Below are 14,128 nucleotides of genomic sequence, written 5' to 3'. Positions count from 1 at the left end.
ACGCATCGCGGTGTAAACACGAGATGATGTACGTATATACGTAATGGCAAACGTGAGATTCGGCGGTACTGACCATACATTTCAAAATTATGTTGCACCGTCGCCAAATGCGGCCGTCGTCTATATAGTGTTATTGCAGCCAGCGATAAGCCACGCGCCGCTTACAGCTATACGGCCGACCGCGATGAATGCTTGTTCGTTCGTACGCGCTTTTGCAGGTATACCGACCACGCCCGTCAAATTTATTTCTATTTCGTGCGGCCGCTCAAGCAACGTACCGTTTGAAATCGATTTTACAAAAAAAAAATATTGCGCGCCTACTAAATATTAAGTAGTTTCCAACAATAATTCTTTCAAACTCTATCATAAAAATAAATTATAGGTGACTTGTTAATAAGTTCGTACACATAAGTATGTAAAGGTTTATCGTATATTATATGCAAATCGCACGAAAACACGAGGGAGCCAAAAGTATCGGATAAATTTTAGAAAAAATATGCCCATGGGGAGGAGCTTAACTCCTTGCCACTTCTCATTCTCCACACCACATGCTATACGCATTTGATACATATTAATAAAACTAGATTAACTATGGAATTTAATCAATTATAATACGTTTATTGCAAAACTAATTACTTTTATCTATTAATTAGTAATAAATACAAGTACTATTAGAAATTGAATTACAATATGTACCTATATACTTGTTTTCAGCATATTTGTTTAAAATTGTTTTTTTTTTAAACAGGTACTAAAAACTTTTTGATGTGAATAATTAATAATAAATCGAAAAAGTTATATTGATCCATGACCGTCGTGGTTAGTACATCAGTACGTTCCAAGATTTTTAATTATTATTTAACATCATAGGTAGTCACGGGATTCTTGGTGCTAGTATTAAAAATCAGGACACCCACTATGGGTTTGAACCAATTTAGGTACGCATTTTATGATTATAGTATTATGGTGAAAATCAATTTTCTTTATAATTTCTAATAGAAAACAGCGGCAAGACTAGTGCAGTTTTTAAGACCATTTGATCATAATTTTTTTTTAATTTTAAAGGTCCATTATATGATATAGTGAAACCCAATAACTAAATATAAATGTATTGTGTAAATTGTATAATAGCTAAAAATGTTATTGAATATGATACTGGTGGATGGGTGTATGGGTAGTGGATATAACTGATATAAGTACATTTTAGGTTGTTTGTGGGTTACTTTCTTTGTTTCACCACTGACAGGAGGACCACCGGCCATTTCCACCCTGCACCCGATACCACCACGTATCAACAGTTATCCCTTAAATTCCAATTTGCAAAACTGTCAATATGTATATGCATAACTATTAGATGCGATAGAAATCATTATTATACATTGATATACCTACTATTAATTTAATTTTATAATTATTAATACTACGCATATATTAAGTATTAACTTATATTTTTTTTAATAATTTACCTAATATATAGAAATACCAAAATGTTATTCATTTTAAACTTTTAAAGTCTTTAATTGTTAATGGGTTAAGTTTATCAAAAAAATAACTATTATATTTACTTGGAAAGAAGTTTCTCCGGATTTACTTCTTGCGACACAAACCACCTGACCTGCATCTGCTTGAGACACATTAGTTATCATCAAACCATGGTCACCAGATTCGTTAACCAATATCTTGTGCGTTGCGTCGTCCTTAATTTGCTGACCATTTATATACCATGAAACTTCGGGATACGGTTTGCCCGTAACACGAACATCGAAACGTGTCAATTTTCCTTCGGTCACGTCACGATCACCACAAACACGCACAAAGTTTGGTGCCAACATCTTGCCCTCGACTACTTCTATAGACTCAAGCTTGTTATGAGTTTTAGTTATTACATTCTCCCTATAAAAATATTCACATTTTAATTTCTAATATTGGTATAATAGATTACTAAAATAGGATATAATACTTATTTTCAAAATTAAAATTTAAAAATCATAATATTTTTTTGTTTTGCTGTATAAATAATATTTTTTTTTTTTTTTATTTATTTAATTTTTATTTACAATCTGTTACATAAAATGAACAATAAGTAAAATAGATAATTGAATAAGTGGCTTGAGGAAAGGACAGATTTAAGAAGCCTTCCAGTGAAGACACTTTGTCATATAAATAATATAAAATAATAATTATAAGTATGTTTATCCAAACAAAATTGAGTACCTATAAATAATTAATTTTGTTTCAGAGTTTTCCCTAATAATATGTTTCTAATATAAATTTAATATTGTACAAAATATTAATATTAAATAAATATATTTAGAAATAATATTATGTATTTTAATCTAAACGCAAAAAAAAATATTATTTGCTTGCATAAAACATATTTCACTTCGGAGTAGGTTAATAACCGACGAATTATACGACATTTCCAAACTCACTTGTCTTCTGTTCTGTCATATGCTATCTGCATCGGTTCTATAGCAAGATACGCAGAAGAAACTACACAGCCTTGTGGGTTTTCTACAAGCAGAGTGTAATGCCCAGAATCCTCACAGTTAACTTGTGGTATATAAAGTGTAGCGATTTGGTTGGTGAAATTTATCTGGTGTTTTGGTCCATTTACGAGTCTCTGACCGTTCTTGAACCAAGTCAACTACAAGACAAAAAATAATAAAAAATCGTTAAAAATGTGTTTTAATTTTTTTTATTAGTATATTATCATAATATAATATCGTGTTTATTTTTTATTTTACCCTTGTATCCTTAGCTGTTGACACTTTTACGTTAAACGTAGCGTTTGATCCTTCTACCAATTTTGAATTACGCGGTTTCTGAAGCACTTGGGGTGCGACGACCGGGCCTTGGTGTGCGCTGCTAGTAAACTTGACATCCTCTTCACCCAGGTACCTTTTGGTGACAGACTGTCTGAAGGACACTTCACGGAGTAAGCGATATTCGAAAGTATCGACTTTGAAATCCTTATTAGAAAACATTAAAACCATTGTTACATCACAACAATTGTAATAATAATAAAAATAATATAATAATAATCAATGATTGACGATCATCATGTTTTTAATATTTTCTTACTTCATCGATGTTCGAATAATTATTTGTATACAGCGTATTCTGTGTTTGTTGTACTCGCTGCGAACCATACGTGCCTTGAGGTATTTGAACAGTATGACCTAACAAAATAAATTAAACACGTTGATAACACAAAACTATAAGTTAATCGATAATTTTGCATTTATTTTCAGACTTTTAGTACGATTTTATATTACCTTCTGGTTGAATGAAAACAGAACAAATTGCTTCGCCGTATTGATTGCGCGCCGAACATGTGTATTCCCCTTCATCTCCTGGACCGATTTGATTGATCGTAAGAACAACATTCCCTGTTTGTTGATCATACGTCATCTTGTATTTGTATGACTCTGAAAATGGATATTTGATTTAAAAATTTTTATATCACTAAATAATTGATTATATTTGTTCTATTGCCATTACGTGACCCATAGGCCATAATAGATCAGTACCGTAGGTTAGGACAGTTTGGCACTAGTTATTTATATATTTACCCAATAGCGGAGCGCCTTTCCTGGTCCATGAGACAAAAGGTTTTGGAATACCGGTAACCTTTCCTTCAAAAACGGCATTTCCACCTTGGGCGAATCTGGCGTTTTTGAATATCTGTTCAAATACTGGCGGAGCAGCGTCATTTCTAAAATTTTATTTATTTTTTGTTAAATTGTTTTACTTATGGATATCGCTGTTTTTTAATTTATATATATTATGATTTACCCAAATTTTGGAGTAGACTGGTGTACAATAAACCCTTCGTGAACTGAAATTAAAAAAATATATGTTATTAAAAATATTAATAATAAATTAATAATTTTATATAGTTTACTATATATGTATACAAAGAAATAACAACAGGCTTGATTTAAATTTGAATTTTATATTTTGAAAAATAATATAGTCCAAGTATTTTATAGTATCAAATAGATTCAAAAATATTCAAGTCAGAAGTTATTTACATTTAAAATAATAAAAACTGTATTTACTCAATTATTAAAATAAGTCTTATCGTATTATGGTGAATACTTCATAATAATACATGTACGTGTACTTAAATTATTTATAAAATTATGATGGTGGTATAATATATAATTTTTAATTTTATAATTACACCCTTCGAGTAAACGGTAATTATAATAATATAGTTTCTTGGCATGGTCGCGCGAAATACGGGATCAAATTACTCAAGACTCATTTTTGGAACAGGTCATATACGCATCATGCGCTGTGGGCGATCGCAGCTGTTTTACGCCAAGTGACATTACAACGAAATAAAGTAAACACTATGATTTAGGTGATGTTAAATATTACAGTGGAATTTATTTCGTATGACAGTTTTGTGTATCTAATTTAATGGCATGTGCACAATTTCTTTAATTATATGCAAAAATTAAAAATGTGTGAAGTTAAAGAAAAAGTAAAAATATGATTTTTTTTCATGATAGAGAAAAAATGAATTTGATTAAAAAAAAAAAATAATACAAAATTATTACTTTATATTTTATACCCAAATGATTCGGCACAATGTTGAGTACTGCGAGCGCATGCGCATAAACATATCTATTATCAGCATACCGCGATTTATAGGGTATATATTATTTATAACTTAACAGTGTCAGCGGTGCAACGGATTCAACTCAATCGCACGTCACAGAGGCAAATCTAGTAAAATCAAACACAATATTCAATGTAAACCACTTCTTATTGGTCGATACACGGCCCAAAATGGAAGAATCTGGTTTTAGCTAAGGGACATACATAATGATAATTGTCGTCAAGGTCTTCTTTCGTATGGTGTTTCACAAAATCGGAACGTACATTTATGACTAATAAAGTCTGTCTAGAAACTATAAATGCCTCGTGTAATAATTCCAACAAAGGTCACGAAGTCTATGAAACCACTGCTAAACACGAGAATACTTAGAAATCAAAAACGTTACAGTTTATAATTATTTCCAGAAAAAAATATAGTAGTGTGGTGTTGAAACATTGCGTCTCAGAATACAATATACAAATATATAATAATAATGAATAATATGATATAGTACTGACGATAACGTACTTATATAACGAACTTCAGACATAAGTGTGTTAAGAAATTTAATAGCGATGACAGAATCATTTTCAGATAAAATAAATAAGACAAAATACCACTAATGGAATTTCGTTTGTCTAATAAAAAATATGTGTACGGGCTTATATATTTTAATAATATACGTCCCATTCAACTTGACCAAATTTAAGATATTTTGAAAATCACCTTTTTTTTTTGTGTCGAAACCATAATTTAATGATTAGTCTAGGTCAATAAAAAGTGCAGTAAGTTCTTATTAAAAATAAATTTTGGCCTAATTTATTTAACGGAACAAATTACACATGATTTACGCATTACGTAAGTGCATTGTAGGATCTATTAAAAATAATAAATGCAGATACGGTACAGTGATAATTTATAATTTGATTCTGCGTGATTTTAATAACGTACAAAATATGTTTACTATACATATCAATATTATTTGATGTAATAATAATGTATGATCTTATTTTAATACCTATTAAAAGATTTTGTAATCGTACTTTTTTACCGAACGGTTTTTCAATGAAATACAAGTTCGATGAGACATCTTAATTCACATAGCTATCTGACACCTGTTGGTTATTTTATTGAACTACCACAACAAAATTATGTTAATAATATTAGGTAGGCACATAAATAATTTACATTAGGTGCAGTCTACAATTAATTATAAAAACGTGCTCATTAATATCAAATTCAATTAACACTATTATTGCAGTAAATAAAATTATCGATAAAAACAAATTGCGTGAACAAATATAATTACTATAAAGTTCCAAAAATTACTAAATATTATAAATATTTATCAAGCTAAGTATATTATATCCAGTCTTTGGAATCATACGCACAGTGAATGTTTTCATTTCACACGTTTAATAGCATAATAATAATATATTAATTATTTTGTTGCACTTTATAGATTTTTGTTTAATTCGGAGAAAAAATAGAACTTAGTTCAACAAGATTCATTTCAAAAATATAAATTAATAGCTGAGAATTAAATATTGGCTTCTTTTTATTTAAAAACAATAAGGATTTTCAATAATTTTCTAATACATTGGTTAATATTAAAATTAATAAAACGCACGAATAATAATTTTTAATTACATTATAAGTATTGGTACTAAAGTACACTGGTCTAAATCGTTTACATGCTTAAAAATTACACAATAATAATATTAATTATTATTATTATTACTATAAAAGGCTTAAAAATGATTATAATTTTAAACATATAGCATAAAATTATTATAATTGTTATGGACACAATATTGTGAATACCTTGATTCCCTGTTTCCTTGTAATGTTAGCTATAAATTATACAACAAGAAATATAACGGTTGCTCACGCTGTATATTATATTAAACGAATAGAAACCCATAGACCATACATATTTTTATCCGTAACTCGACATGGCGAAGACGACGGTGATAACCGAAGTATAAGTACTACGTTATATATAGTTCCCGTCCCCCCAAAACAATTTATTAATCAATTTAACCAGCTCGCCCACGTCAAAAAAATAATAATTACATCATTGTTGTTTATATTATACATTATTTATACATTACGAATTTCTTACTGTGAATTGAAAAGTCTCGTGGTATTTTCGGTCTCCATGCTGGCCGTAAGATCATTTTTTTCCGAATGTAATAATTATGATTTTTAGTTATTTTTTAATCTCTCGAGAAACGTATAATAATATGCTGGTATACATGTATTGATATAATATTTATAGGTAAACAAAATATTAATACTGGTCACAGCGTATTCATTCTGCCTACTGTCGCGGACTAACAGCGTCGAACTTATGAAAGGTCGATAGCATTTCGAAGCACCAATATTGCAAACACAGTGTCCCCAGCCTTGCACGAATCGTATAAGGCGATACGGTAGGTTTCCAGTTTGGATGAAATTATTAATCATCGCCGTGTAAATAGTCACGTTGCCCGTAAACATTAGGTGTGCATACGGTACAATACGGTCTTTTGCGCGCACGCTGTATGCACTCAGAAGACGGCGGCGGCGGTGGTTTATATCGCAGCTGATCGGAGCTGTCATCCGATACGCGTATGATATTATGTTTAATGAGTGCGGTGTAGGAGGTATATATAATACTCGTATATATATATATATATGTATATATACACAATTTCGTTGTACGAAATAATCCATTTTATTCTAATTTTTATACATAATTTTCTAGGTCTATTTTCTGTGATTTAAAAAGATATTTTTATTTAATTTGAAATTATATTTTGTATCATTATTCAATTTAATATTTTGAAAAAATATTCGATTTTTTTCGAAAAGATATATTTTTAACTTCATTATCGCGATTAAAATGTTTTAAAAACATTTGTATGCAAAAATATCGAGTATTCAACAAATAGATTTTTTATTTTATTTATTATTTATGACCGATTTGACTGAGCATAGAGTTAAGTCTTATTACTCCCGATCGGTAAAATATAAATAATAATTAAATATATTGTATCATATTATGCAAAAACATTTTTGTTTTAAAACCATAAAAATCGTTTATGAAAATTAATCTTTACCTACTATTAGATTGATGTGAATTGATCAGCGGTGTTTGTATGTGTTTTTAATGATATAAAGAAAGGACGAGTTACGATTTCAAGTGTAATATTTGCTAAAGTTGACATGCAACAACGGCAAGCATACAATATACGATGCGTTAAAATCCCAATAATTCCCAAACCGCTATAATGTGACTATAATACGTCTTACGAAATTGTAATTTAACAATTATTGTTTTACAAATTAAATGATGGCAAACGGCGATTTTCAAAATGATTAGTTTCGATATATATAGGTAGGTATTTGTATATGCACACAAATCATAATAATTAGGCACTTATGTTTTTGGTGTATTTAACGTGTAATTTGTCTGACGCGTTGATAATTTATTGTCGCACGTTTTTAAACCAAAATATTTGATCACTATATATTAGGCACTTAATAACACAATGTAATTATAAAATTTAGAATGTGACGCATAATATTTGAAATAGATACAAATGATATGTCGTATTTATTGACCAGAGATACACTATGTTTTATGCAAGATGTGTCACGAAAGGCTTGCGCATTGAGTTGTTCTGTATTCGTTGAAACAAAACTCGTCTTGGGTCTTGACTCTTGAGTGAATATTGTTTATTAGATTTAGTTATGAGTGTTAAGCTTATAAACTTATTTTTATTATTTATTTAACTTTAAGTTAAAATGAGTAAATATTGTGCCTAATAATCATAAGTTCTGTTCAACATCTTATACAACTTCAAAGCTTATAGCATTTTAAAATAGTAAAAACCAAAGATATTTTTCTATTCACTGTTAACCTTTTCATACTTAAATTGTATAAATAGGTCAATTTACTCTTAATTAATTTAAATCTATTAATATTCTACAAATTTTAAACTAACAAATATTTTGAGAAAATGGTCAACACAAAATAACAATTATATAGAACCGCACGAATAAAAACATAATTAAAAAAAAAATTACTATTACCTACGTAAAACTACAAAATTATTAAATATTTTTACTATAATAAATTCTAATATAGTTACAAGTATTTCTTATAGATTCTTTAGAGGTATATATATATTTAAAAGTAATTGTTTTAAAGACAGCTCAATTTTTATTTTATATTAGCATTGATTTTTTATAATATTGTTGAAAATTATTTAAATTTATACCTGAGTTTAAAAAATGTTTAACTTTTTTTTAAATAATTGTAATGCAATACGCTACATAACCTAAAACAACGTCATAGATTCTTTAGTACTGAATCATTTTTTTAAAAATAAAATTCCCAAAAATAAAAGGGTAGATTAATATCCCGAGAATGCTTATAAGATATTTGGATACATCTCAATATTAATAATATTTGGTTTACGTTTAGAGATAAAATTAGATAAAATATAATTTATTCATATTATTTATTTTTATAAATTCTAAATTTAAGGATTGAATATAATTTAGTTACAGATATATTTTGGTTTAAATATATTTCAACTACCAATGATATTAATACTGTAGTTAACTGATAGTAGTTATAACTATTAAGCCACATTATATTATATATCTTTATCAGACACGACGGTATAATATTGGTCATAAATTTATTTATTATAATATTAAGTATATATAATAACATATATAATATATATAACTTATACTATATAAGTATATATTTGTATTATTGTTGTTCTACTATAATTATTATGAGTGATTGTTCTGTGGAAAAGTCAAAATGCACAGGTACATTATGAATCAACAAAAAATATATATATGCTTATATTAGTTATATATTTTAGCGATACGTATATAGTAAATATATAGATAAGTTGATCTATTCGAGATACAGTTGAATTTATGTTTATGTATATTTAAATACCATCATCAAACAGCCACAGGTCGATACTATATGCAAGATAATATGATGATGTACAAAATATTTATCTGAGTAAGAATTTTTGACAAATTGAATAATTGAATTTCAAGACGATAAATGCATTATGAAACTTACTGGGCTTGCTAGCACAAATTACCGCCAGTTAATGATTCATAGATACGATATAAATTATTGAGATACCTAATTTAATTTTATCGGCAGCCGGGTAACCATGGTAAGTAGCAAGTAGGTATGGGAATGGTAAGTATAAGTATGTCGGCATGGTATTATGTACCTTGTCTCTGTGTAGTCTGCGTGAATTGTCTCGTGACCTGTTGTTCGGTACGGTTCACGCTCCTCTGTCCCGTGGACATCGAGGAGGTGGAGGTGGTGGTAATCTGTTTTTGCTGTTGTTGTTGGTTCATGACTAACGCACAAGTCTCCTCGCGCCCCGGCAGGACGGTCGGTCAATACCGAATTCGTTCACTGGCTCTTATATCCTGGCGATTCCACACGCGTTAAACGAATTGAAAAAAAAAATTAAAACATAAAAGACGGTCCAACGGAAAACGGTGAAAACCTGAACTGAAAACGCACGTGACACAGGTTTAAACAATTATATTAATTGACACCCGCGATCTGAGTTGTCTCGCACAGGTTCTCCACGCTCTCTATACGTGTATATAAGTGATTTCCGAAAATATCTTTCGCTAAGTATGCGTACGACGGTGGTATCGTGTTTGTTGTTCTTTTCGATATTCACTCTCGAACTCGCCTTGGTGGTAACTGAATCGCCGAAGTATGTGGCACTATGGGTACTTGGAACGATGGCGGCTGTAGCGGCGGCGGCGCCGTCGTGGTGGGAGACCGACGTTTGAGTAATGTGCTTTATTTAGATCTCTGTAAAATTAGAGGGTCCCTTACAGGCGACTATCTATGTGGGACGTGTTTTATTTTATTTATTATTATTTTTCTTTCTTAATATTTTTATTTTTATTTCTATTAAGAAATGTGGGGTGTGTACGGTGAACTTGAAAGTGTTGAGGTGCCTGTAAATATACTTATAGACAAAAACGTAACACGTTGACAATGCGCTGTTTCAAAAAACTTAATGGAAATTTTTATGATTAATAGTCTAAAAATAATAACTCTTGTTGTTGTTCGTTAATGAGATAGATTATATGCATTACAATAAATGCACGTTGCAATATTATATAGTTTAATTCATAAATTATGCTTGATTTTTAAAAAATATTAGATAATAATCTCAGTTTTTCCCATGATAGATTCGTTTTAAAAATCGCTCGTATTATTAAATCCAAAATGCTATTTTAAATGCAAAGAACTAAGAACTTAAATATTATTAATAATAACCGGCTGTCGTCATAACCGCACACATTTGATTCACAGTTAAAAATTCAACAGCAAAATCATAAAATTGTTTTTTATTTGGACAAGTATCCATAGCACAATCAAATGTGGCAAACCAAAAAAAAGTTTTAACCATAATCCAGATTGTGAATTTTTATTATTGCATTTTTTTTAATATTTGAATATAACTGTTTTTTCTGTATAGTATCTCGAAAGTTTAATTTTTATGATTTTGTGATCTTGCTTAATTATTATGGTTAAGTGGTGTGCGATACTATGCAGGATTAAGGTATAATGTAAGTGTGCGGTTTTGAACGACGACTTTTTTTTGAAAATGTGCGGTTATGAACAACGCCCCTAATAACAAATCAGCCGATATAGGTATGAATTTGTTTCTTGAAACTGTTTCTTGAAACTGTTTCTTCGAATAAGATCTAGGTACCTTTTTTTTGTGGTTTGAAATCGGGGAACAGGAGGGAACTACGTTAGTATTCCTTCCTCCTTAAGATCTAGGTACCTACTCAGTACTCATAATATATACCTATAACGTATATAGGAACTTTTGGATATGAGTTAAAATATGTTCTCTTTTAAACTAAATGTAACAAAATGATTTATTCAATGACTACTGACTAGTTATGAAATATAAATTGGTCAATTTGAAATCATGGATTTTTTTTAGGTTTAAACCTAAATAGCTTATTACTAGTATAACTACTATATTATTATTTAAACATTTAGATAAGAATTTCGTTTTACGAAATATGTGTAGGTGGCTTCTTCTACATTTTCTTTCTATCAACTATATAATTAAATTTAACTGTTTTAATCATTTTGAAATAAAATGTTCACTTATATAATTTTAAACCATATGTTTTTAAAAGCTCTCAATGTTTTATTTTTAATTCCTGTAATATAATACGATAAAAATATTTAATTCAAATTTATTTTAACAAATTACAATAATATTAACAGTGAAACTATACGTGTTTCAAAATGAAGTAATATTTTAAACGATTAAAAAAAATAATTACTCAATGGTGCCAATAAAAACCACATAATATTATGTCAAGTCGTATTAAACATGTGTTAACGAATAATAACGATATGATAAAAATGTTCTTTTTGAACATTATAAAAATCTAAGCTTTTGAGCGAGCTATTCTTGTTAAAAGATTTATTATTTTTATATAACGCCATCCATATTAAAAATATATATTTGAAAATGTTAAAAACAAATTTTAGGATAATGTACGTCATATGAACACACTTGGACTCCAATAATATGTCACAGATATTTTATGCATAATATATATATATTAATATCATAAACCATTAGTACCTACTCGTAGGTATAGCTGAAAATTCACCACTATATGATAAGTTATATAGTAGTTGGTCAAGCAATTTTTAAATCGCCACTATATGATATTAAATTAAATATTTCATTGTATAACTTATTTCTAAAAAAAAACTACAATTTTGATAGAAAATAAACAATGAAATGATGATGGACGTTCAAAAACCTTTTTACCCGTAATAATAATAAATTGTATTAGTTATTAATAATCTAGTTGCATTATAGGTACTAGACGTGTTATAAATAGAGTGGCACATGTACATATTATTATGGTGTCTCGTGGACTGAATTTTTAAAAACTAACCCTCCTCCTATCACTCATGCAAAATTGATTGCGCACGTTGTGGAAATATGTCGCAAATTTTGCCGGTTGAAAAACGATAGCAGTTTGCGTCGTTTGCGAGGCATTTATACGATCTAGCCAAAATGTATTTTAATTACATATTATTAGGTATGTATTAGTATGTTTGGACTCGAAAGTATTATTTTTGCAATTCACGGTTTGTTTTGTTTTTCAACTTTACAATATTTTTTGTTTAGCACATTGAATCAATAAGTACGATTGTTAACCTAAATACGAGTAATAATAGGTTCTAGTAAATGCACTAATTATTAGTATATACAATACAGATTATTGAATGTAACAGAAAACCCCGACCAATGTACCTAATTGACTAACTATAGGTAGATGTATGTTGTAATAAACTAATAACCTTTTTGTTCTTAATTTCTTATCAACATCAACATTACACTTTTTTTTGTATGTAATTAATAATAACCATTAAATATCTAAATTTTTAAATTGTAAAACAATAAGAACTATTAATTATTACTCATCATTTCTTATCAGTTATCAGTATTGAAGTAATTTTATGAGCTCTGATCAGAATAGTTGTGTTTATATTTAAAGACACCCTCTGAGCGGGGAATCCAACAATTATATATTTTTTATTTAAATTTTTTTTTATCAAATCGTTTTTCTTATAAAAAAATATTTCATGCGCATAGATATAGCATAGACAGGTACCTACTAAAATATAATAAATATAGAATTATTACTTACTAAAATATTCGTTGGATTTACACTCGATAACAATATTACAGTTCACTAAATCTTCATTGTAAGGATTAACTAATTCACTATCTGAAAAATACAACATGCAATAACACATTATATAATATGTTACGGATAATAATTATGAATTGTTTGATTATAGAATGATTAGTTAATAGATGTTATTCATAATCTTTAATCATTTAAAAAGCAATAAATTAATCATACACCACAACAAGCTTTGACAGTTAGTCAACGTTAATTCATAATGACTTGTAGATAGTAAGGTTAATGGTACTATATTATTATATATATATTATTACTAAATATTATTATAATTTGATATATTTAAAGCAGTTACAGTATACTTGCTGGAAAATCATAAATAGATCAATAATATACATTTTTATCAATTTGGTTGTGATAAATATTGTTAACCAATCAATAGTGATAACCTTATGTGGGGGTGGTCACTGGTCATGTATAGTGTCAAGTAAAAAAATTCCTAAAATCTATTTAGGTCTACTCTCTAAATTATATACATATAATACATTGAAAGTATGACATTTTAATATAACTAAACTACATTAAAACCTATACTACCTATTTACCTATTACTTACCGATGATGTTTTATAATTATCATAAAATCGGACCTAATAATATATATAAAAGATATATAGAAAAATCTTTATATGTATACCATAAATAAATGTTTAAAATAATTCCATAAGTATATAAAAGGCAATATAGGTAGATACTCTTT

At 28.5% G+C, this 14,128-nt stretch overlaps 1 protein-coding gene across 4 annotated transcripts in view; it reads right to left on the bottom strand.

The window, feature by feature from the left end:
- LOC132921874 (titin) overlaps positions 1-13,451 on the bottom strand; it is a 107,212-nt gene extending 93,761 nt beyond the window's left edge. For 3 of the 4 annotated variants that reach the window (XM_060985112.1, XM_060985113.1, XM_060985115.1), the window contains exons 1-8: positions 9,874-10,384; positions 3,799-3,841; positions 3,576-3,718; positions 3,279-3,431; positions 3,085-3,182; positions 2,748-2,972; positions 2,433-2,647; positions 1,566-1,893 (exon numbers count right to left, since the gene is read on the bottom strand). In XM_060985112.1, coding sequence (XP_060841095.1) covers positions 1,566-1,893; positions 2,433-2,647; positions 2,748-2,972; positions 3,085-3,182; positions 3,279-3,431; positions 3,576-3,718; positions 3,799-3,841; positions 9,874-10,003 — 1,335 coding nt within the window. In that variant the 5' untranslated portion in view covers positions 10,004-10,384. Of the gene's footprint in view, positions 1-1,565; positions 1,894-2,432; positions 2,648-2,747; positions 2,973-3,084; positions 3,183-3,278; positions 3,432-3,575; positions 3,719-3,798; positions 3,842-9,873; positions 10,385-13,372 lie in introns of those variants that run through there. The other variant, XM_060985114.1, reaches the window with a different exon arrangement.
- Positions 13,452-14,128: the final 677 nt, after the last annotated feature.

This window comes from Rhopalosiphum padi, chromosome 2, assembly GCF_020882245.1.
Source record: "Rhopalosiphum padi isolate XX-2018 chromosome 2, ASM2088224v1, whole genome shotgun sequence".
In the NCBI taxonomy this organism is placed as follows: Eukaryota; Metazoa; Arthropoda; class Insecta; order Hemiptera; family Aphididae; genus Rhopalosiphum; species Rhopalosiphum padi.
Note: the sequence above shows the minus strand (reverse complement) of the source record. Positions and strands in the feature narration are given on the sequence as shown.